Below are 26,260 nucleotides of genomic sequence, written 5' to 3'. Positions count from 1 at the left end.
TTGCTATTTCACGTCGGTGATATCGCTATTTCACGTCGGTAATATTGCTATTTCACGTCAGTAACATCGCTATTTCACGTGGATGATATCGATATTTCACGTCGGTAATATCACTATTTCACGTCGGTGATATTGCTATTTCACGTCAGTAATATCGCTATTTCACGTCGGTAATATTGCTATTTCATGTCAGTAATATCCGCTATTTCACGTCGGTGATATCGATATTTCATGTCGGTCATATCGCTATTTCACGTCAGTAACATCGCTACTTCACGTCAGTAATATCGCTATTTCACGTCGGTAATATCGCTATTTCAAGTCGATGATATCGCTATTTCGCGTGGGTAATAAATATTGACCTGCAATAAATAGAAATTAATAAGGAAATTGAAACTAGTGATCATAAGTTTCCCTTCTAAAACATGCAAAATCCTGTCTATTTTTGAAATAATTTGATTCAGCTGCTGAATATGATCTGTGTTGGTTAAAGGGATGGAGTGACTGGTGACAAGTACAAGGCGGCACTGGAGTACGGCAAGTGGTGCGTGGTGCCCGCGTGGGTTGTGCAGAGCGCCGAGAGGGGCGTAGCCCTACCTTTCTCGCAGTTCCGGGTCGCAGGCGCGTCTACGTCTTCGCCGCTGCCCGAACACCGACTTCCTGACATGAGTGAGCCAACTATGCCCTTGATAAAGTAGGCCAAGCATGTATCGCATTGAATTTTTCTCGATTTATCCCGCAGAAATCTGTACGACAAATTTTGTTTTTAATGACAAAGAAGTTAGGAACTTCATGCTGATGTTACGGTTTATTCGGAAAAAATACACTCAAATCTGATGTTTTAAACATTTACTCACCACTATAGTCGGAAATATAATTCGAGATCAAAAATGTTAACAATGGTGTTGCCAACACCAAATAATTACCTTTACCATTGTGCACGTTGAAATATACTATAATATCAATTTAAAATTTTAAGTGTAGTCTATATACATATAATTAAATACTGCACAACGTTTTCTCCTTGTAATATAGCATAAAATACATTCTGACCTGCCTGATTTTTCAATGCACACGATGAGAGTCGTCCTAAATATTTAAATTTTAAATATGCTACCCGCAAGCGCCAAAGGTCACGCAACATCGAAAATGTGGTTTGATACTCAAATTAAAAATCCTAAGTAAGCAGCGAAGACGGTTTTGTGGATGGAGCATTATTAATGTTCGAATACAAAAAAACACTGAAAATTCGCTCGTTATGAAAAGTGGTTAAAGGTCGTACTACCAAAGCTAAAAACCAATTCGGTATTTATTTTAATTAACCTTACCACTCCCGAAGGTTTGAATCGAGCCCCACAACTGCCCGACTGAAAGCGCAAATTATTGAATAGCTCATATCCATAAATATAAATTATGAAGAATATATGAGAAAACCTCAGTTACTGGAAATAGTAATAAGAGAAAAATCGAATTATCATACTTTTGCTGGGGACAACTTGGCTGCGGGAAATAAAATTTATATATTTAAAACATTACCAATTCCGATTCGTCGACATCAAGTTCTTCAGACCTAATCAGAGAGTGAATATTAAAGTGGAAATTATTTATTTTATGTAACCATTATCAAATAAAGACATTTGTATATATGTTTTCTGTATTGTTAGTCAAAATAAGTTTATTATAAAACTACCAAGAAAAATGTTGATAATCTCTGAATTGTCATTTTGACCATGACATTTCTTTGTTTACATTTTTGATCTCGAATTACATTTCGGACTATAATTGAGTTGTGTCAGTTGAGCTGACTTGATCAACTAATCTGTTTCCAGGTCTTGATTTCTCCCGCATCGGCAATGCCCGCGCTCTGAGCAATATAGTCAACGAGACGAGGCCAGCTGACTTCTCCACGACTTCCAGAACCAAGGTTTTAGTGCTTGCTGATATGCTATGTTAAGGAAAACATTAAAAATTGAGATTCATTAAAACAAGCTGTATTCAGTACTCTGAGATTACCTCCATAGGTTACTTTGTTGCGTATAGAGATGTCGCTTCTTTGTGTGAATTCTACCGCAAGTGAATTCACTTTTTTTTGTTCTGAAAATTTCTGAAAATTCCTGCCGCTTTATTCCAACATCGCAGCACATTAGACAAACTAAAATATTATCCTCACCATGAAAACTTTCACATAAACTTTAGTCCACTTAGGTCCAACCATACTGTCGAATGTCAGGTATACCTGAAGGCGTAAACACCGGAAAAATTCCTGTACTTCCTTGATTGGCGTTGCAAGAGAGTATTAATTATTATTATTAACTAAGCGGCACTGCATTGTAATGGGCAGGGCATATCAATACCATCGGCTGAACGTGCTGCTCGTCTCATGACTTGTCATAAAAAACCTACCAGGTTACCGGTATGCTCGTTTGTCTTCGAATTCCATAAAAAGACGACGTATAAAATGGTGCTGGCAACATATTCATCTTAAAGTCACAGGCAACAGACAAAGTGCGATGTGATCAACAGGCGTTTTGCGTTATTATCTCACACATTGTTTTTGTTTGTTTGTTTGCATACTAACGACTGCCTCCTATCGTCACACACATACTGTTTAGTGGTAAAATAAAGGTTTATTATACATTATTCGCCTAGAACGATCACATATTTCATTTTATCTGTAATAATCTCGACTCACAGGATTCCTTATCCGCCTGTTCTATTTAAGTGTGTAAAAGTGTGTGTGTAGTTATGAATTCGCGGCCATGTTACAAGCACGCAAGAAGTTATACTTCTTTGGCGTAACAAAGCAATATCCTTAAAATTATTTATTGCTCCTGCTATTCTACGTTTGTAGAAAGAACAATATTGTAAAAATCGGACGGCTTTGACAATTAATTATTAAATAACGACTACGGCTGTATGGGCTTGAACCCTTTGCCTGTCCTAATAATGGACGAAGAAACCAAAAACAAAATAACGAATGTCGCAAACGTCTGAAAATGTTAGGAACCAACTTCACCGTGTTTCTTTTGTGTTACAGTGATGCGCGCGCATCTTAAAATTTCACTCTAATAATATTTTAAAAATAACGCGCCTAAAGAACGAAGAAGTATAACTTCAAAATATATCCATACAAAACAAATATTGAAAATAAAAATAATTATGGGTTTTGGACCCGGATCGAAATAAAAACTATCCTATCTCTCAAGTTGGACTAAACTGCACTCCATGAAGTAATCCCCATTAAAATCCGTTCATTAGTTTGCACCTACCGGTATTCGAACCCGGGACCTCTAACTTAGTAGGTAGGATCGCTAACCACTCGGCTATACAGGTCGTCTTAATTAAATACATGAATTATAAAGATTTAATAACTATGTTTATGAATTGCAGTTATCACAAGAGATTAAGAAGAATGACACTTCAATGGACAAAGAAATTGTTGAAGAGTTTGAGAAGTTTGATATGAGTTTAATTAAAAAGGCTGGTCCTATCTTTGATGGTTTTGGGGTAAGATCATTTTATTATTTTATTTTTATAAAACTATTTGAAATAAACATGTATTTTAAAATATATTTTTTTGTACAAGTAAGTCGCATGTTCAAGTATTACTTGCATACATTATAAAAATATCTTGTGTAATGTTGAAGTTGTAAATGTTTATTTAGATCAGAGGCAATGGCCACTTCTGTTTAAACTTAGTCACCTATCAATTATCCCGTCCCGTGGTGCGGAATAATTTCTGAGCTCCCGATGTCTCGGCCATGTTAAAAGTGACTCCAAAATTGATAGCGGAAGAGAAGGCTTAAAACAGTGTGAAATCAAATCAAAATCACTTCAAAAGACGAATGTAAAAATTTCTTATCTTTTTACATTTAACGCCATTTCGCAAAAGGCCTCAATGAGAAAAGGTGGCAAGAAACTCATTGACACTCCTTTAAACCAACATTTACAACTTCATCGTTTTACAAATAATTTCTTTTATATACTACATGTAAAATGGTGCAAGAAAAATACACAAACGTCAAATACTTAAAAAGTAATAATGCCTTACACGAGTAAGTCAGGAAAGGAAATATAAATTAATAATTATTATCTTATATACTAATACGGCTTTACTCACGTTTTATCGGTGTGGGTACCGACTAGTTTCTGACCATTCGGACTTCGGAGGTTCAGCATCAGGGTGAGTGTTCGCGATAACGTCGCAGCTCTTACTGCGGACTTGGGTGCGTAGTGTGGGGCTTGACAGGGCGCCACTATTGGTGTCCACGGATGCACTATTAATAAATAAGCGGTATTAATAAGATAATAATGTCTCACAAAACTTTTAATAATTTAATTAATATTTATTATTGACTTGGGATCATATGATATCGTCGTGATCATAGAATAATAACGCTCAGAACGATAGTTTCTTTCATAGTTCCTGTTTAAAGAAGTAACATTATAATTAATGTGTGCGTGAGCATCACGTACTTGCATTCGCCAACACTCACACAGACAACCAAATAATGTTGCAAGTGAATAGACATTCCCTAAATCAGTAAATTGTAAGAAATACTAGATTATATGTAATAAATAAAGAAGAAATAAAATATTAATTTAGAATTTTATAAAAACATCACATGTTTAATAATTATTGTTGCAACAATCTTTGAAGTGTAAGTAAAGAAGTTCTTTAGAATCGTTGTTTTTTGAAACTCGATGAAAACGAAAAAGCGAGACGATAGAGGCAACGTTCCCAGGGTTTTCTAGTGTGCAGAGAACGAATTTGGAATAATTTATGAAATCCAAGATGGCCGCCGCGCAATTTTATGATTTCAACAATATTGATATCGAATCCGAGGTTCTCGAGGGTGCAGAGAACGAATTTGCCATCATTTTTGAAACCCAAGATGGCCGCCGCGCAAAGTTATAATTTCAACAACATGGATAACGTATCCGAGGTTCTCACGTTCTAAGCGTTATTATTCTACGGTCGTGACTATCCTACATGGTTTCCATTAGATATGGCTGGTGGGCCTGGAGGGCGTATGCCGCGAGCGAGCCGGCGCCATGATCTCGCGGTGTGGCGGCGTGCGGTACGACAGCCCGGGCGAGCGAGTAACGCACGCGGCGGGCGCGGGGCGCGGCGCCGTGCGGGCTGCCGCGGGCGCGCCGCACCTGCCCGTGCTGGACGCGCGCTGGCTGCTGCACAGCGTGCGAGAGCGGCGAGCGTTGCGGGAGGCCGACGTGAGTATAGTATACGGACACAGCCCGGGCGAGCGAGTAACGCACGCGGCGGGCGCGGGGCGCGGCGCCGTGCGGGCTGCCGCGGGCGCGCCGCACCTGCCCGTGCTGGACGCGCGCTGGCTGCTGCACAGCGTGCGAGAGCGGCGAGCGTTGCGGGAGGCCGACGTGAGTATAGTATACGGACACAGCCCGGGCGAGCGAGTAACGCACGCGGCGGGCGCGGGGCGCGGCGCCGTGCGGGCTGCCGCGGGCGCGCCGCACCTGCCCGTGCTGGACGCGCGCTGGCTGCTGCACAGCGTGCGAGAGCGGCGAGCGTTGCGGGAGGCCGACGTGAGTATAGTATACGGACACAGCCCGGGCGAGCGAGTAACGCACGCGGCGGGCGCGGGGCGCGGCGCCGTGCGGGCTGCCGCGGGCGCGCCGCACCTGCCCGTGCTGGACGCACGCTGGCTGCTGCACAGCGTGCGAGAGCGGCGAGCGTTGCGGGAGGCCGACGTGAGTATAGTATACGGACACAGCCCGGGCGAGCGAGTAACGCACGCGGCGGGCGCGGGGCGCGGCGCCGTGCGGGCTGCCGCGGGCGCGCCGCACCTGCCCGTGCTGGACGCGCGCTGGCTGCTGCACAGCGTGCGAGAGCGGCGAGCGTTGCGGGAGGCCGACGTGAGTATAGTATACGGACACAGCCCGGGCGAGCGAGTAACGCACGCGGCGGGCGCGGGGCGCGGCGCCGTGCGGGCTGCCGCGGGCGCGCCGCACCTGCCCGTGCTGGACGCGCGCTGGCTGCTGCACAGCGTGCGAGAGCGGCGAGCGTTGCGGGAGGCCGACGTGAGTATAGTATACGGACACAGCCCGGGCGAGCGAGTAACGCACGCGGCGGGCGCGGGGCGCGGCGCCGTGCGGGCTGCCGCGGGCGCGCCGCACCTGCCCGTGCTGGACGCGCGCTGGCTGCTGCACAGCGTGCGAGAGCGGCGAGCGTTGCGGGAGGCCGACGTGAGTATACGGGCATACATTTTTTGTAATGAAAATAAGGGACGTGACGAGCAGGACGTGCAGCTGATGGTAATGGATCTCTGCTCATTTTTATGGAATAGGAGGACAAACAAGCGTACGTGTCATCTGGTATTAAGTGATTACCGCCGCCTACAATCTCTTACAACACCAGAAAAATCACAGGAGCGTTGCCGGCCTTTAAGGAAGGAGTACGCGCTTTTCTTGAAGGTACCCATGTCGTATCGTCCCGGAAACACCGCACAAGGAAGCTCATTCCACAGCGTTGTAGTACGTGGAAGAAAGCTCCTTGAAAATCCTAACTTGTGGCGTGTCGTGCGAAGGTGAAATTCGGCGGCAGGAATTAGGTTAAACAGCTCTTCGGAACACTCCCCGTGATAAAAGCGGTAGAAGACACACAATGAAGCGACGTCTCTACATAACGCCAAGTGATCCAGCCGTTCACAGAGTACTGGGTCCCCGACAATTCGAGCTGCTCTGCGTTGCACGCGGTCAAATGGATCGAGCTGATACTGGGGTGCGCCAGACCAAAGATGACAGCAATACTCCATATGTTGCCGGACGTGCGCTTTGTAAAGCGCTAGAATGTGGGCCGGCTTGAAGTATTGCCGTGCTCTATTAATGACGCCCAGTTTCTTTGAAGCCAATTTGGCTTTGCCCTCCAGATGGCCACGGAATTGGCAATCGCTCGAGATTTCGAGACCCAGTATTCCGATACTAGGCGAGGCTTTTAGGGAAGTGTTATCGAAGAGCGGTGATACGACAAATGGGGTTTTTTTAGTGGTAAACGCGCAAACTTGAGTCTTCTGGGGGTTAAATTGGACAAGGTTCAATTTACCCCATTTCCGCAACCTTCTCAAGAGATATCGATAGAAGACACAAGTTTCTCCCGGCACTGGTCGACGATTTCCCGAGAGAGACCTGCATGGCCTGTGAATACGGCATCACCAGTGCTGTCGTCCGCATAGCAATGTATGTTGGAGGTGTCCAACATATCATTGATATGCAGAAGAAACAGCGAAGGAGATAGCACACAGCCTTGGGGCACTCCAGCATGATAATGGAAGTTTAGAGAGGAGCGCCTTGTGCCATACACGATCAAAGGCCTTCGCTATATCCAGGCTAACTGCCAGGCTTTCCCCCTTGCTTTCTATAGCCGCCGCCCATCTATGTGTTAGGTATACCAGAAGATCACCTACCGACCGACCATGGCAAAGGTGTACTGTCGGTCGTTGATCAACTGGTGACCCTCTAGGTATACCAAGAGCTGGCGGCTATTTATGCTCTCCATGATTTTGGAGAGTAGAGAGGTAATAGCAATAGGCCTGTAGTTAGCCGGATCCAAACTCTGTCCTTGTTTTTGGATCGGATGGACTAGGGCTGACTTCCATGAGTCAGGGACTACGCCTTTGGAATGAGAGTGCGGAATAAACGCGTTAGCACCGGCGTCAACTCAGGGGCACACGTTCGAAGCACGATTGGTGAAATGCCATCCGGCCCGCTCGACTTCCTGACGTCCAACGAAAACAGAGTTTTCTGTCTGAACTGTACTTCAGAGGGCCAACCATCAACTTTTAATAAGCGATGCGATTCCGATGCAGTTCAGATTAGGTACCTAAACTGAATCGCTAAAATTCGTACCATGAAGTGCCTTTTACTGTATGGCGTTTGGATCGCTTATGAAGAATGAACGAAATAAATTTGTCTGTGATCCGCGGTGTGAGAAAGAGAGGTCGCTCTACAGTCGTTGCATAAGTTTGTCTCTCTTACTCGAACCATATGCGTTGCGTTTCGAAACCTAAAACGATATGATTTTAGCGGAATTTTTGCATAGAAAATACTAAAAATACACTTTGAAATGTCACTTTATAGCGTCAAATTATAAACCATTAAGCCCTGTTTTGTACTTATTAAATGATAGTATTCAAATTCAAATATTTTTATTCAAAATAGGATGTGACATCACTTATTGAAAGTAAAAAAACTACCACCCATTCCAAAATGAATGCCTCAGACCTGAGAAGAATTGGCGCAACAAACTCAGCGGGCTTTTGTTTTCATCGAATAAATATATTTACAAAGTAATATTGTACAATTAAACTTATTATTTAATAGCCTGAGGGTGGTCACTCCATTCCCAATCTGTGGTATCATAAAGAAAGTTATTTCTGTTATTTATTTATTTTATTTATTTAATATTTTTAAGAAAGCCAACAGCTGGTTTTACATACATTAAAATAATTAACAAACATAATTCGTTCGAGCTAATAATAGGCTTCCATGCTTGCATGATGATTACATGTACATAGGAACAAGTATAATATTACTAAATCTAACATATTAATTACAAACAAACAACACAAGTGTAATTAAAAATTATTAAATAAAACTTCATAAAATTTTTAAATAAAATCTTATATAAAATCTTCTCGCACTCCTATCGCCAGTTGAAACCATGATCAAAAAGGAGTAATTTCATTCCTTATGTTAATTTGTTAATCACTGCTAAATTGTTTTACCAAATGGGCTCTAATTGAATTAATACTGGAGTTAAAAACATCAATATTATCCGTGTCACAAAGATTGAATGACTGCATAGCTCTTAAAATAAATGTGTTTCTTCTATAATTTGTGCGACAGAATGGTACAGCAAAGATAGGCTGTTGTCTTAACATTCTACTAGGGGCTGCCAGACAGACTTTGGTCAGTAATATAGTACAGTCATCATACTTCTTAGTATTTTGATTAAGGTGATTATATCAGAAATATCTCTACGAGCTTTAAGTGGTAGAAGCGCTTGCAGCGTTCTTCATAGCTTACATTAGGTATTTTAAACTTAAAGCCTAGATATCGTGTAAACTTCCGCTGAACCCTTTCAAATCGATTAATGTGTTCAGCATACATTGGGTTCCAAATTTGTGAACCATATTCAAGATGGCTGCGAACGAAAGAACAGTAGAGAATTTTTAATGTTTTAATACTTTTGAAAGGTTTGGCTGTACGTATTATGAAACCTAGTGCTTTAGACGCTTTATTGATAGTCAGATCAATATGTGGTACGAAAGTTATCAACGACAACACCTAGGTCTCTTTTTTCGTTTACAACAGATAGACGCTCCTGTTTTAAAATATACGTATGAGGAAAAGGGGTAGGCTTACTAGTGTAATGCATGTAGAAACATTTGGATACATTTAGGTCTAATTTGTACAAAGTACAATAGTCATCCAGTCTATACAAATCTTCTTGAATGCGTAATGCATCTGTCTTATTATTTTCTGTAGGTACCAAAAATTTTCATATCATCTGCAAACAAAAGGTAATTCGAATTTTTAATGAATAGTCCAATGTCATTTATGAAAATTATAAAAAGCAGAGGTCCTAGTAATGATCCTTGAGGGACCCCAGAGGGTATATTTTTTCAAGAAGAGCAGTACCCATTGAGAACAACAGCCTGTTTTCTATCAGAGAGATACCAATTGTATAAATCGTCACGGATACCAAGTGCTGTAAGCTTTTTAAGAAGAATACAATGGTCAATTCGGTCGAATGCTTTCGTATAGTCCATGTATATAACATCAACGTGATTACCCTGTACCATTTGTTCAGATATGTAGTCATTTAGTACTGCTAAGTTTGTGACGGTAGAGCGTGCTTTTATAAATCCGTGTTGACATTGATCTAAAGCCGAACTAAATCTTTTGTAAACTTGCGTGAACACAAGTCTCTCAAGAACTTTATAGTAACCTTTACCACACAAACGTTTTTTAACATTTCTTTTGAATAACGTAATACTTTTGTCTTGAACATTTTCTGGGATCATGTTGTAAAAGCATATACATTGCCCCACAAAAGGCTTACTAACTCGACTTAGCCGAGTAGTAGGCATCATAAGTTTATGTCTGTTCCTGGTGTCAACTTTATGGTTATGACAGTTTCTGGCAAATTCACTTATGTGCCTATGAACATACATTACATTATCAAGAATATATTGAGATAAATAAATACAGTTCTTTGAATTACAAATTAAATGTTGCTTAGGTGTTTTCGTAAAAATAATGAGTTATGAACGCACCTCCATTGATGTTTGATTTGACAGGAGCATAGAGTACATTTTTTTTAAATCGTTCTTGCAAACAGGCAATAGCCCGAACCCTTACTGCCTCGTCTTTAGTATTTTCATTTTCAGTATTTTGTTTTACAAAAAAGTCCAATAAAGTATTCTCATATGAATGAATTCCCTTGATGCTACAAAAGTCCACATTGAGCGTGGAGCGGGGTGCCGTGGTGTTTGTTATTTGATATGCGAGGTACTGTGCCCTCCCCAGAATACGAGGGGCAGCCCGAGTGAGAATGCTTGGGGAGGGATTCTCCGGCTATGCCGGTACCCTCGTCGGGTACTATCTTTTTAAGGACCGCTTTCATAATCTTGTTGTGGGATGGCCACCGGTTCTCGACACTAACCCATGCGAAACATGGCGGCACTAGGCCGCTACTTCACGCCGGTATTCTGTGCGAGTGTGGTAATAACCCGGACGAGTCTGGCCCAATTGTTCTGACGTCATAAGACGGCAACGTGACGCTCCCACATTTAAAAAGCCCGTAGTTGCCTCTTACGACACCCTTGGGCCTGCGACTCCCCTGTCCTTGTTACGGCCCGGGGAAGCACAGGGCAAATTACAATGCAGTGTCGCTCAGGATTCTTGAATAATATTATTTTAAATTTGGTTACAGGTTTTTAAATGTATGGTTACAGCATTTTTAAATGACGCTATCGATTTTAACATGATGAAAAAGTCTAAGTGGCAAAGTTCAGTAGCCATATAATTACACATTCTTCTGATAAAATAATTCTTAATATAAACGGTCCTGCTATGCGGAATGCGAGTATACGAATATGCAATTTTTTTAATGAAAATAAGCGATGAGACGAGCAGGACGTACAGCTGATGGTAATGGATACGCCCTGCCCATTACAATGCAGTGCCGCTCAGGATTATTGAAAAACCCCAAAAAAGCTGAGCGGCACTACAACTGCGCTCGTCACCTTGAGACATAAGATGTTAGGTCTCATTTTTAACATAAACGGTTCTGCAATGAATGCTTAATAACGGTTTATAAACACATTTACGTTCACATCTACGGGGTACTCTAAATGTAATGTTATGCAAAAGGACGGGAACGTCAGTCAATTTATTGAGAATTTTGAAAAATAATTTAGAATGAATCTAATTGCGACGAAACTGTAAACACATCATATCAAATTTTTTGATTGAAGTCTCATAGTCCACATATTCGTGACCAAACCTGTAAACCAGACATCTTACAAACTTTTTTTGAACACTTACTATTCTGTCGATATGTTTACTATATACAGGTTGCCAGACTGTACAAGCAAACTCAAGATGATTCCGTACAAAACTGTTATTCAATATTCTGTAGGTCAATGGACACTTGAAAGGCTTACGGCCGTTTTACAATATTCAGTCTATCTCTTACTGGAGATAAAAATCATAACTATCGTTTCAATTCACGCGTCCCTATATAAGGCGATAAGAATGACTTATCGGGTATTTTGGGACAGCTTCAGATTATTGACAGCTAATTACTGATATTAGAAGGTAGTAATTTATCTCTATCTGTAGATAGTATATTGGGAACGGCCGTAAGAAACTCGCAGCACAAATCCCAGTTGTTTATACGCTTTTGTTAAAATGTGATCTATGTGTGGGACAAATGTCAATTGAGAGTCCATAATGACACCCAAATCCTGATTATTATTATATTGTTCCAGTACTTAATGAACAGCAAGCCCCAGACCCCGGTGAAGTCCCGCAGCAAGGTGGAGCCTGCGTCCCCCATGAGCAAGCGGAACCTCCAACTGCTGCGACCCGAGCTGCACCTGCCGCCTCCGTCACCTCAACCTCCTCCGTCACCTCCACATGACGACCTCGTCAATCATTACCTGAGTCGTATGTATTACCACTATTATACAGGCTCTAATCAGACAACCACCGAATTCTCGTACAATTGACAGCTAGGGTCGTGTGTGCTAACGGCCGGCTTATAGAGCAGATAGCCCTACTATCTCCTCTATTTCGCCGCGCACATACCTAGGGAGTGGTACAGAGGTTTCGGTTAAATTTTACCCAGAAATGTCTGTGGTTGTGATTCACATCCACCAAGGATGTAATTGTATATTCAAGGAATGATTTTTGCATAATTTTTTCCACAAACATTACAGAACAAATGGAAGAGCCACACAAAACTCCAGAAAAAAGTGAAGCACCCAGACAGCCACACCCACAACATCCGGACATCACAGAAGACTTGCAGGACGAGCCTACTGAGGAAATTGAACAGATTTTCAGAGGTATACTTTTGATTTTACTTTATTTATTATAATACTCATATTATCATTACTGCAGCAGCCAGCAAAAGAGAAGATGATGAACGAGCAAATGTGGGACGAGACAAAGCCGAGGCTATCAAAGACGAGTACGACCAAGGCTTGTTATAATCCTTTTCTCAAAACCTCCAATAAATTAAAAACTAAACGGCTGTTGCCGCCTCTTGTGGCGTTAAAGTTCGTTCATGACGCTTCGTGTCATCATTTGAACTCATTTTGTCAAATAGAATTACTTTTGAAAATCAATGACAAATAACATTTATTTTTCCCGCGTTAAATCTGAATTTAGGTTTTACTCCAATAAAAAGCTTTCTATTTGCAAGCCAGTTCAAAGTTCAAATAAAACTGGTTGCAATGCCTACGAGTAAAGTCCATCGTTCCATTTTTTTATTACATGACATAACTTTACTGTGTAATATTTTTGGCCGCTAAATTATTTCATACTTTTCATACAACTTTGCTGGTGGCTGCTCGCTTGTATTTTGCCAGTACAGAAATTCTTATTTATCTCGACAAGCTTGTCAAAATAATACAATATCATCATAATTTCCAAGCATGTTTGAGAAAATAATATTATACATACTAAAGTTTCTTATATTATTATTATTAAAATACATGCCAAAAAAGTTACGGGCCATGAACAAACTGTTGCAAATAATTATTAACAAGAATGCCTTTGTTTGATTCTGTATTGACTCTTCTTAAAATGGATGAATAGATTTATACGTCTAGATAGAATATGACAGCAGTGAAAACGTCGGAAATTGAGCTTAGAGTTAACCTCTATTTTGAGCAATGCCCGCACACTAACACAGAATGATATACAAATCGCGAGCGTAAGACGTAGAGTGTAGCTTGTCACGCACACTAAAGTATTAAACCTGGCCTGTTTTTATCGGTTGTCTGACAGCAAGAGACTATCGAGACATATAATCTAAGGGACGGACTTATTTTCTATCATTAATCGTATTTCTATTGTTTATTTTGTTATGAAGGCATCAAGATAGAAGTGTGTGGATTAGATGAAGAAGCCATCTGTGAGATCGGCGCCGAGGTGTCGGCAGCGGGGGGTGTTCTCGTAGCGGCCGGGGGAGGGGGGCAATATAGACTGGTGCCGCTGGACTGGGACGAGGTCGGAGACGAAGTGCCTTGCGTCACCGTGTTCTGGATTGTGAGTTTATTGAACTATTAGCTCTCTCCCTTATTAATAGTTGAGCGATATGGCTCTCTTGGTGATAGCTAATAACATTGACTTATATTGATAAATAAGCGTGCGCAAGAGTAGAACATTTATAACGGAGTGTAGCCTGGCCTTTGCTGTCCCGCGGCATGAAGACACTAGGGAAGTTCTTACGACACCCTTGGACCTTGAACATATGTTTTTGCCAAGTAAGTCTTTTTTCTAAATGTCATCCAAGGTATCTCACATGATCTGCCCGTGGGACTGCAATGTTGTGACTTATTCAATATGCAATACAAGAGTATCTTATTAAGGCAAATGTTATGTTGACTGATTTTGCTTATAAGCAATAATATGTATATGAAAAAGTACTCATTTGTTTTTTATATTATGCCAGAGTTAGTATTTTGCCCTGTGCTTCCATGTCGTGTAAATTAGGGTATTTATCAGTGAGAGGCTTCGTTGCACAGGATGCTGGCTAGATTATGGGTATCATAACGTCGCCTATTTCTACCATCGAGCAGTAATGTGTAAGCATTATTGTGTTTCGGTCTGAAGGGCGCCGTAGCTAGTGAAATTACTGGGCAAATGAGACTTAACATCTTTGTCGCAAGGTGACGAGCGCAATAATCGTGCCGTGTAGAATTTTGAGTTTTTCTAAGAATTCTGAACGGCACTGTATTGTGTTCGGCAGGGCGTATCAATAACCATCAGCTGAAAGTCCTACTGGTCTCGTCCCTTATTGTCATAAATAAACAGCAAGAGTAAGTAACCGTTTTTTATTGACAAGTCGAACAGTCGGCCAGACTTTTTATTAGCTCCATAGTATTTTGAGTATTTAAAGAAGCTAACTCTAATGTTGTTGAATAAAAATGTTGAGTATGGACATAAATTTACCTGTATAAGCGGGAGCCTTGAATAAGCCAACCGCTGCACATTTCAGAAAGACTGCATATCATCGAGCGAGCTGCTGGAAGTGCAGTACTTCCACCGGCCCGTGCGAGTGGCCGTGCGAGTGCCGCTCGCCGGGGTGGTCGCCAGCCTGAGCACCTACAGCGGCGTGGAGCGAGCCTTCCTCGACCGTCTGGCCGAACTGTGCGGCGCTACGTGCGTAACTTTTTTCTTTTATTTAGGACGTTCAGCTGATGAGAATTAATACGCCCTGTCTATTAAACAGTGCCGATCGTAATCTTAAAGTTCTGAGTGGCACTACAATAACGCTCGTCACCTTGAGATATAAGATGTGAAGTCTCATTTGCCCAGTAAATGCACTAGCTACGAAACACAATAATGCTTACACATTACTACTCCATGGCAGAAAAACGCGCCGTTGTGGTTCACAACATTTGAGTACTTTTTCGTACACGTTATTATTGTATACATGTACATATGTTGTTGGAAGAGAAAAATTGTCCCAAGAATCTTTCAACCGGTATTTCATCATATAGATACCATATTATGTCTGATATACTCATTCTAGTTGACATTCTCAGAAATCATCATTATCATCTTCATCAGCCGGAAGACGTCCACAGCTGGATAAAGGCCTTCCCAAAAATTTCCATGACTATCAGTCCTTCGCTGTTAAATAATTGAATAATTAACAAATCCTTCTTAGAAATAATCTGAAAGAAATTAATTATATAAAAATAACAACACTTGATAAACATCATGAAGCTACATTAGTAAGGAAAGGACATGAGCAGAAGAACTAATAAGAAACTCCCAACCTATCTTTTAAATCATGTAATAACTTAGTCTACATTATACAATTTTATCTACACCTTTGCTTTTAATCCTCTATTAAAGATTCTGAAACAGCTTATTGCCAACATTAAAACACCCAATGTTCTAATAACCATTACATCATCCAAAAAAGTGTTGTAATGTTGTACTGAATTTCATAACAACACTCCTATTTTTTTTTCATTCCCTTCATGCGCAAAGAGTTTTAACAGACAGCCACATTCTTATTGCTCGATGCTTCGCATCTGTATGAATTTCAAAAAAAGAACATTTTTGTTTACGCGCGTTCCACACCACCAAAACGTCGCGCACCGTAAAAAAAAATAGGATATTCGAATCCCCGCCATTTTTCTTCGATATTGTTATTGTTTTGTTTACAAAAAATGAGCGATTAATTTCCAAAAAAGAATATAATATTCAAGTGAATTTTAATTATTGCACTATACAAAATGTAAATTACTACTTGAATAAATAATTATTTCATTAATACTTAGTTTATTTGTATATAATCAGTAATGGATGATATTAGGTTACTACTAGGACTGGCTGTTTTAATGTTAGCAGTAAGCTAACTGTTTCAGAATCTTTTAAAGGATTCATATTTTGGGTGTAGATAAAGTCTTGTATGCAACTGTTGATAATTAGGTATTAAAACACTCATGTGATACTATTATCACACTCGGCTTCGCCTCGTGAGATAAATCCACATTCGTGTTTTAATACCCCTTATTACACAACAGTTGCATAAATAACTATTAGTATAATCTAGTACAATAAGCCTTCTTTGGAACAGTACGCAGTTACGTTTCTGCCGCCGCACGACCGCAAACGCCACAGCGTCCACACACTTGATTTGTCCAACTCCGGTGGGCGACAAGTACCAGGGCGCGGTTAAGTGGGGCCTGCCCGCTGTCACCGCCCAGTGGCTGTTGGACTGCGCCGAGAAAGGCGTGCGACTACACGAGGGACCTTATCTCGTTGGTGACACTACAGGTCAGATATTCAAATTGGTTGTAATTTGTTACGGTATTTATATATATATATTTTTTCATGAAATAGGAGGACAAAGGAGGGTGCGGGTCACCTGTTGTTAAGTGACCACCGCCGCCCACAATATCTTGCAACACCAGAGCGTTGCCGGCCTTTAAGGAAGGTGTACGCGCTTTTTTTGAAGGTACCCATGTCGTATCGTCCTGGAAACACCGCACAAGGAAGTTCATTCCACAGCTTTGTAGTACGTGAAAGAAAGTTTCTTGAAAACCGCACTGGGGATGATATTCTAACTTGTGGCGTGTCGTGCGAAGGTGGAATTCGGCAGCAGGAATCAGGTTAAACAGCTCTTCGGAACACTCCCCGTAATAAATGCGGTAGAAGACACGCAATGAAACGACATCTCTACGCAACGCCAAGTGATCCAGCCGTTCACAGAGCATTAGGTCCCCCACAATTCGAGCTGCTCTACGTTGCACGCGGTCAAATGGATCGAGCTGACACTGGGGTGCGCCAGACCAGATATGACTTGATGACTTGCACAAGCTCTCGGGAAGCCCAAATGATGGAAGTTTTGAGAGGAGCGCCTTGTGCCATACACGATCAAAGGCCTTCGCTATATCCAGGCTAACTGCCAGACCTTCCCTCTTGCTTTCAATAGCCGCCGCCCATCTATGTGTTAGGTATACCAGAAGATCACCTGCCGATCGACCATGGCAAAAGCCGTACTGTCGGTCGTTGATCAACTGGTGACCCTCTAGGTATACCAAGAGCTGGCGGTTGATTTTGCTCTCCATGATTTTGGAGAGCAGGTAGGTAATAGCAATAGGCCTGTTGTTTGCTTATCCGAACTGTCTCCTTTTTTTGGATCGGATGGACAAGGGCTGACTTCCATGAGTCAGGGACTACGCCTAATTTTTGTGTATAATAATTTATGTGTACTTTAATTCGCTGATCTTACGATGGTGGAAAACATCTTGAAGAAACCTACAGAAAACCCCCGCAAAGATGGACTTAAAATTCCTTCATTCCAACTTGAGTTCTTACGCAAAATAGACGAACAGCAGACGTCGATTAGCGGTAAATATGTTAAGTATGCTATGAAATATATACGTACATAAAGTCAAAAATGGTAAACTAAGAATATCCCTATCAATATCTCTATGTAGGTATCTCGAAATTCTTTAGAACCTTTTTAATATTTAAATTTTAGCGCCCCCTTTACCTGAGCAAGAGGATACAAAAGTTGAAGAGACATCAATAGAGGGAAACAAAACGCATGGACTGGAGTTGGATGAGAGGAACAAAGAGAACGACATGCTTCCCCCGGCAGGAACACACGTGCCCCGGCGCGGGTCTTTGCCTAAAGACGAAACACCCAAACAAAACGACGGCGGTGAGTGACTTAAATAAAGAGTTTGTCTTCTGTATCTGTCACATGAGTCATATATTTAATTTTATTTAATAAATCTACCAACGGAGGTTGGAGGTTCTTTGCACAGAATGCCACAGCGGTGCCTTCTTCTGCCGTGAAGCAGTAATTGCTAGTGAATTACCGGGCAAATGACATTTAACTCACTGACTTAAATCTTATGGCTGAACGTGCCGCTCATAATGTTTGGTTTTTTTCAAGAATCCTGCGTGGCACTGCATTGAATCAATTACCATCAGTCCTGCATCCTGCTCGTCTCGTGCCTTATTAACATAAAAAACATGTCGTCATGACGACCGGTTGATCCGTTTCAAAATTGAGATCTTACAACGCCACATAGTGGTGAAAAAGTGCTTTAAAATTACTTTGATATGAGATACACTTGTAAATTGAGAAAAAAAAAACAATTAGTAAAAATAAAGAAGTTAAAAAATAAATTGCCAGTTGTAGAGACTGCCGACAGAAGTGAAAGCTTGGAACTTTTTAGCATTAAAATTTGAAAATTTCATAATAATTAAATTATTTTCAATTATATTTAATATATTTTCTAAACTTATTTTCCACCATATATTAATCATAGAAAAACAATGCACCGTAAACATTGTTTTTTTCACTAAATCCATAAAATTTCACTTAGAAAATATACATAGCACTAATGTTAGCTGTACGTCGTCAGCTGTAGCTACAGATATACTGCTATAAGCATTTCGGTGATGCGAACTCACTAGATTTCACCCATCCAAGTACTATAAGTATATATATTTATATGTTTCTTTATATTGTTAAAAAGTGCACAACGCGGCTAAAGAAGTTCTTACTTCATTAATAGTTTATAATTAATATTATAATTAAACACGCTAGATGGTGACGAGATGTCGCCCGCGTCGCGATATATTGCCATGGCGCGGCAGGGTCTGCTCGGTGGCGACACGCAGGGCACACCCAAACAACTGCAGCGGGTGCAAAATGACATTAAACAAGGTGAACACACTTTATATTTCTTTCAAAATTAAAATATCGACATGATTTACAGTCCCCCAATAATTTTTTCTTGCAGCTGAGGCCATGTGCACGCCTCCGCTAGATGACGCACTGTCATCCCCAAACCTAGTGGGGCTGAGCCCTACCACGCGCCGTAGACTAACCGCTCTGCGTCGTGGTGAGATGCCCTCAGACCCTCCGGCTACACCCACCGATCCTTGTAAGTATCCAACGAACTTCTAACGACTTAAAACTGTAACGGTACGTTCGGTATGACATCCCTCCCTCTGACGTCTGATACCGGGGCCCTTTAAAAAAAGTGTGTATATTTTAGGCTAGCATCACTTTTGTGATTCTTCTGGCGATGCATTAGAGTATGGTTGGCATTTATTAACCACCACCGAATGAACCCTTTATGTACCACATACCACTACACATTACCACAGTTCTTGTATGATATAATAGTTACTTAATTTGTATCTAAATTCATGGACGATTCGAAACTTCAATCCGCCGCACCTTTTCGGTTCCGTCTGAGCTCTCTTACCCACTGAGTGACGCATCGACCGATATTTTGGTCTCGTTCAACTCTCAGGTCGTCTCACGACGGACGGAGCCCGAGAGGCACTGGTTGAAGTCACGCATCTTCTATGAATTTTGGTACAAATTAAATTTGTGTATTTATCCCAGAAGTGAGTATCACTTTAAAATAACAAACTGTATAAAATGCCAATTCAAACATGTTTATTCAAAATAGGATTCAAAATCCCTTATCGAGCGTCAAAAACTACCACCCATTCAAAATAGACTGCCTTAGACCTGAGAAGAATGGGCGCAAGAAACTCGGCGGTCTTTTATTTTATAAAAATATGGATTACTATGTAATATCGCACAATAAAAATTTATAATTAAAGAGCCTGAGGGTGATCACTTTATTCCCAGTCAGTGGTATCATTAAGAAAATCGTTTATGCTATAGTAACCTTTCCCACACAAACGTTTTTTAACAATTCTTTTAAATATCGTAACACATTTGTTTACTACATTTTGTGGGATCATATCGTAGAAGCATATACATCGCCCAATAAAAGACTTATTAGCTCGACTTAGAGTTTTAGGTATCACAAGTTTGTGTTTGTTCCTCAAGTTATGTTCAGTATATAAATGATATGTGTACAGTCGCGAGCAACATACAGACTCCGGACAGCGAGTTCGGCGCGGCGCTGCGGCCCGGGACCGGGCGACTGTCCCCCGAGAGCAGGAAGCGTCTGTGGCGCGTGGTGCACGACTTACCGGCCCAGCTTCCGCAGCGCGAAGTGCACAAACAAACGGTAAAGTACATTTTTAACCGACTTTAAAAAAGGAGAAGGTTCTCAATTCGTCGGTATGTTTTTTTTTATGTTTGTTACCTCAAAACTTTCGTCTGGGTGAACCGATTTTGATAATTCTATTTTATTTACCTTCAAAAAAAGCGCATAGACCCAAAGGGCCCGTACGCTCGTTTGTCCTCCTTTTCCATAAAAATAAATAAAAAAACAATTAACAGAAAAACAACCGACTACAAAAACAATTCCAAAACAATAGTATATCTATTGTATATGCACAAAAAAGTATAAAAATAATTGCGTATTTTTATACAATCTAATTAATTAATCTTATGCATTATAATTAGTTACAAACCTATCTTATAAACCTAGCTTGAGTCATGAGGTGGCGGGAGGCGAGAGCGGGTCGCGGCGGAAGGACACCGATTCCAAAAATAACACCTCTTGCAACACCAGAGGAATCACAGAAGCGTTGCTGGCCTTTGGGTGTATGCGCTTTTTTTGAAGGTACCCATGTGGTATCGTCAAGGAAACACCGCACAAGGAAGCTCATTTCACAGCTTTGTAGTACGTGGAAGAAAGCTCCTTGAAAACCGCACTGTGGAGGACCGCCACTCATCCAGATGGTGGGGATGATATCCCAACTTGTGGAGTTCAGGAATTCGCCGGCAGGAATCAGGTTAAACAGCTCTTCGGAACAATCCCCGTGATAAATGCGGTAGAAGACACACAATGAAGCGTCGTCTCTACGCAACGCCAAGTATACCTCATATTAATATAGGTTGTATGTACAACCTTAGACAGTGAGCTTCTCCCAGCTCCGGTCTAATATGCGGAAGTAAAATTAAGAAGTACATGTTTTGTATCCAAAATTCATGGACGAGGTATTATTCCGTTTGAGCGCTCTTGCCAACTGAGCCAACATTTCGAGTGACGCATGGATCGTAAATCTTGGTATGTTTTGTTCAACTCTCAGGCAGTGGCTCCATCTACAGGATCTACTTTACAGTTGATAACCTGCTCAACCCCATAATTGCATATTAGGAAATTATTGGGTTGGGATGTTGCTCTTTCAAATCTAAACAATTTGTTATTTTCTTAAGTTTCAACTGGTTACAAATTTAATTTGTATAATTAATCCCAGAGGTGATGATATGATAATCCCACTCTAAAAAATAACAAATTGTTTAGAAGTACGTCATGATGAAATATCTTGTACAATGGCACAGAAACATTCTTGTACGAGTCTGACTCACTCTCACTTAACTTCTTTATGGTTCCAGCCTCTGTCGGAGATCCGAAATCGTTTCCTCGCACAATTCAACAGTGGGTCCGTTACCACACCGCCTTCTGATCATACAATCAAACCTCGGAAATTAATGATACAGGTATGTCATAATATTAATGATAATAATGAATCATTTATTTCAGGCATTTCACCCGTAGAACTACAAACAATCTTAACTTACATAACATATATACAGCGAGAGTTGAGTATAATTTAATTTTAATTAAATTAAAGATAAAAATTAAATATATTATGTCATAATTACAATTAAGTTATCGATATAAAATTAATATATAATATTAAAAGGGCGCTATTCACGGAAATACACTTTCATGACATAGATATATTCCCAGCCCGTTAACGAAGAATTGAACATTCCATCGTCATAGTGACTTCAGGTCTGGCCTGGGATACATGCACTCTATAGATAAAATCCCCGCACGTAAGAAGTGGATAGGCCAGATCTTAATGACTTCATATTACCTTTTCAACACTGACCACTGCCTGTATACCTGTTCATACTTGCATAATAAAAAGTAATAAAAAACCTCATTTAAAATGGCAAAATTTTATAGTCTCCATTTTGTTCTTGTTTTGTCTGCACACTTCTATGGTATTATGAAATCGTGGCTTATAACAGTAGACAAACAAGTTTTTTTTAATGAAACAGGCGTATGGGTCACCTGGTGTTAAGTGATCACCGCCGCCCACATTATCTTGTAACACCAGAGGAATCACAGGAGCGTTGCCGGCCTTTAAGGAAGGTGTACGCGCTTTTTTTTGTCGTATAGTCCCGGAAGCTCATTCCACAGCTTTGTAGTACGTGGAAGAAAGGACCGCCACAGCAATACTCCATTTGTGGCCGGACCTGCCCTTTGTAGAGCGCTAGAATGTGGGCCGGCTTGAAGTATTGCCGTGCTCTATTAATGAAGTCCAGCTTCTTCGAAGCCAATTTGGCTTTGCCTTCTAGATGGCCACGGAATTGGCAATCGGCCGAGATTTCGAGACCCAAAAGTCCGATACTAGGCGAGGCTTTAAGGGAAGTGTTGTTTAAGAGTGGTGATACTACAGTTAGTAGAGACGTTAGGTTGAAAAAAGATATTTCTTGTCGTGCAAAATTTGCTAGGACCGATGGCGCTCATTTAATACATTAACTTGTATTTCCCAAAAGCTATTGGGCACTTTCTATAAAATAATATCATAGTCATAAAAATTACTATCAAATAGTATATTGATGTCGGCATAACTCTGAAACAAATTTTATTTGGATCTTATATTTTTGTTTAAATCTACGTCACAAAAATTACTCACCAAAACGTTACGAGGGATAAATAATAATGTTTTATTCTTAATTTAAACTTCTACTTGCAGGATGAAATGGACACACCACCAGCAAAAATGATGAAATCATTTCATGATCAGGTAAGTGAGCCAGTCTTCAAGTGCACTTTGAAAAGAATGGAACACATTTAATTATTTTTCCATTATGTTAATTTTTATAACACCCCAAGAAGGCAGCCGATCGATATGACGATTGGTAAGTAGAATCGACTAAACGCCGTAAAGAGCGCTGGATAGTCAAAGTCAAAATCAAATAAACTTTATTCAACAAATTAGTTTGTAAGGTACTGCATCCAATATATGAGTCGTGTTTAAATATTATAAATCATTTCATAAAAAGTAATAAAGAATTAACTGTATAAATATCAATTATCGTATATTGGATGCATCAACCTTTAGAGACCCCGCAAACTGTAGACTTTCGATCGGCCGATAGTTTGGTTGAGTTGGGCTGTTAACACACTGGCCCGACTAAACAGTTGGGTCTGTGATTAGTGCGCACACTAGACAACTATCGGCCGACAGTTTTAGGGACGATTCGCTATTTTAAATCGGCTATTGATGAGTCTGGCCAACTAAACAATCGGTGGTGTGAAATAAACTAAAATAAAATTAACAACCGATAGTTTGCTGACGGTTCAGTTTGAATGCAATCGTGTATCCTTATGCCCATCAAACTATTTGGTCGGCCAATACCGAATCGTTATAATGTGCGCACTCTCATACATCTTCATACTGATTAAGAAACCAACCAAACTATCGGCCGATCAAAAGTCTGCAGTTTGCGGGGTCTCTTAGAGCTTGAATTCATTGTTTGTGTAAGGATGCTTCGTGAACATGATGGTCGTGGTTACTGTCACAATTAGTAATTGCATCTAACAAATACAATGATTTATTAACTATAACAGGTCGACCTTGCACACTCGGAAGACATTCCATCTATATACCGAGGCCAGCCTTAGACTGGAACCCTCAAGGAAAACGCAAACGTGGCCGTCCAAAGCAAAAGACTTTAAAAGGCCTGGAGTGAAATCAGCAGAGATGCTCAGATGCTCAGCAATAGAGGTGCACTGTAGATTCCCTCTGCCCCAGCGAGGGGTTATAAGAACTTAAATGATAAAAATCATGTAATACACTTTGGTTTCAGAGCGCCGGTACTGCAGGTACAACGAGCGAAAATAAGGAAAAGATGACTCCTATGCAGTCCTGGGACACAGAGATTGAGCGACACGATAGCAAAATTAGTAATAAATGCAGTTCAGCCGCAGAAGAGCGTCAGGAAAACACAACAACTAGTAACAAACCTGACACAAGTACACATGAAAATAGTAGTAATGTCGCGAGTACAGACGACAGTAGCAGTAAAATGATTGGGAATAGCATTGGTGCGGCTGTGGATGCTCAACTACAGCGACTTAGCGCGGCGCTTACGGGCAGGTTGAGTTCACAACGAGCACGCCGCTCTGTTACCAGCACCGTCAAAGGTACTCAATCATATTCAAATTCAAATATTTTTATTCAAAATCACTTATTCAACGTCAAAAATTACCACCCATTCACGATCGACTGCCTCAGACCTGAGAGGAATGTGCGCAAGAAACTCAGCGGTAGTATTAATTATCAGCCGCACTGCCCCATAACAAAATAAATACTAGCAGTAGCGCTTGGTTATTATTTATTTAGGATAGGATAGTATCATAGGATCTTCGTGGTTGTCCATTGTTGTGGGCATTTAACACGAAAGCAAGTAAAATACAGTCTTGATAAACACACGGTATTATTATCAGCGTGAAACGTTTCACTTCACAACTAAATATATTACGTAATAAGAAAGTGATGTTCCGTTTGTGCGTGCGACACAACCGCCTGGCTCGATAGTTCTTCCCTAACTGCATGAGTGCCTGCTCGCCCATCCACTCTCGCCCGCACTCGCGCCGCATGCCGATTACATCCGAGCTAAATTCAATACCGAATCATTTTCGCTACTCGTTCTTGAGTGCGACATATATAATAATCGGGATCATCTGCTCAAGTCCGCGTTGACTTGTTTGTAATTAGAATACCTCGAAACCTTTCTATATTCCTCTTTCCTTATTTCAAATTTATCGTAGCCTCATAGTATGGCTTAATATTTTTGTTTACTATAAAACGTTGATGGATAAAATGTATAACTTATATTTTTTGCAATTGGTATTTATTACCAGTAGGAGAATTTTTTGTTGTTATTTAATACCTTTGTTTCTATCGAACTTAATTCTTCGACTATTCCTAAGTACGAACTGGTTGTATATGGACTAGGACATTTTCTATTATTAGCTTTTACTAAAATTTCTGGTACCTCTCTGATGTCTCCTCTCATTTTCCAATCTGAGTATCTGTCTATGAATATAATGACTGTTGGTCTATCTTTACTACATATCTTTGGTATTCATCCTTTTCCCTTTCCTCAAAGTTCTTAACCAGCTTTTCAAGTAGCTCCCTCTACAATGATATAGTTTCTTTTTCCTATCTTTTTTTATCTTTTCCTGAATACGTTTGCTTAGGCCCGAGATCTTTCGAGATTTTCATTCCTGTTCTTGCTGAATATTAAATTCCTTATACCTTTAGTTTTCTGCCGCTACGTAATTTTCAAAACGGTTCCACAATGTTAAAACAAATGAAAATCTACAAACTATGTAAGCTATTCTCGGATTTGAATTACAGTAACTGAAAATGGAACACTACTTTCTAACAATTATAAACTGAAATTAAATAATTATAAAATATGGAACACCATTTTCAAATACCGTTATTTCTTTTTTAAATAATTGTGCTACAAATGGCTAGTCCAGAAACTTGCAGTGTGGCCCACGTATTACTACTTAAATTTTGTTTACTCGCTTTCGTCTAAGTAGTGTCTGTTTGAATTCTGAGTTAGTAACTAAATCGGCAAGACCCTCCTGACCAGCTCCAAATATGATGTTCATGGATTCATCTTTTGGTGTACAGGAACAGAACCGGAAGGCGGGGCAGAATCGCAGCCGAGCACTGTAGGTTGGGACGACACAACCCCGGTGATTAGGAGGTTCATGCTGTCTTCTAATGTCGATGTAAGTTTTTCATTTCGACCACTATACTTTAAAAAACACCTTTAGACAGACGTGCACTAGATGGTACGGCACTACCGCCCATAAAATGACTCATAATGGGTAAGAATCGGCTTTAAGTCTTCGAACCCAAATATTAACCAACGGGACATATTACTAAGCCACCGCTGTCCGTCCGTTTGTCTGTCAGCGTGCCGTATCTCATGCATCGTAGACAGCTGAAATTTCGACACAGTGCCTTTTAC

General features: G+C 40.7%; 1 protein-coding gene across 4 annotated transcripts in view; it reads left to right on the top strand.

The window, feature by feature from the left end:
* Positions 1 to 26,260, top strand: part of LOC126979376 (DNA topoisomerase 2-binding protein 1) — a 40,705-nt gene that overhangs the window by 6,267 nt on the left and 8,178 nt on the right. For 3 of the 4 annotated variants that reach the window (XM_050828629.1, XM_050828626.1, XM_050828630.1), the window contains 17 exons: positions 494 to 669; positions 1,830 to 1,924; positions 3,391 to 3,507; positions 5,008 to 5,232; positions 12,033 to 12,210; positions 12,483 to 12,611; positions 13,643 to 13,818; positions 14,771 to 14,934; positions 16,367 to 16,566; positions 17,777 to 17,959; positions 18,857 to 18,976; positions 19,050 to 19,196; positions 20,155 to 20,306; positions 21,584 to 21,688; positions 22,960 to 23,010; positions 24,077 to 24,413; positions 25,918 to 26,018. In XM_050828629.1, the coding sequence (XP_050684586.1) occupies positions 494 to 669; positions 1,830 to 1,924; positions 3,391 to 3,507; positions 5,008 to 5,232; positions 12,033 to 12,210; positions 12,483 to 12,611; positions 13,643 to 13,818; positions 14,771 to 14,934; positions 16,367 to 16,566; positions 17,777 to 17,959; positions 18,857 to 18,976; positions 19,050 to 19,196; positions 20,155 to 20,306; positions 21,584 to 21,688; positions 22,960 to 23,010; positions 24,077 to 24,413; positions 25,918 to 26,018 (2,656 nt within the window). The remainder of the gene's footprint in view (positions 1 to 493; positions 670 to 1,829; positions 1,925 to 3,390; positions 3,508 to 5,007; positions 5,233 to 12,032; positions 12,211 to 12,482; positions 12,612 to 13,642; positions 13,819 to 14,770; positions 14,935 to 16,366; positions 16,567 to 17,776; positions 17,960 to 18,856; positions 18,977 to 19,049; positions 19,197 to 20,154; positions 20,307 to 21,583; positions 21,689 to 22,959; positions 23,011 to 24,076; positions 24,414 to 25,917; positions 26,019 to 26,260) is intronic. The other variant, XM_050828627.1, reaches the window with a different exon arrangement.

Source organism: Leptidea sinapis, chromosome 3 (genome assembly GCF_905404315.1).
Source record: "Leptidea sinapis chromosome 3, ilLepSina1.1, whole genome shotgun sequence".
NCBI classification, from domain to species: domain Eukaryota; kingdom Metazoa; phylum Arthropoda; class Insecta; order Lepidoptera; family Pieridae; genus Leptidea; species Leptidea sinapis.
This window is presented reverse-complemented; position numbering and strand designations above follow the sequence as displayed.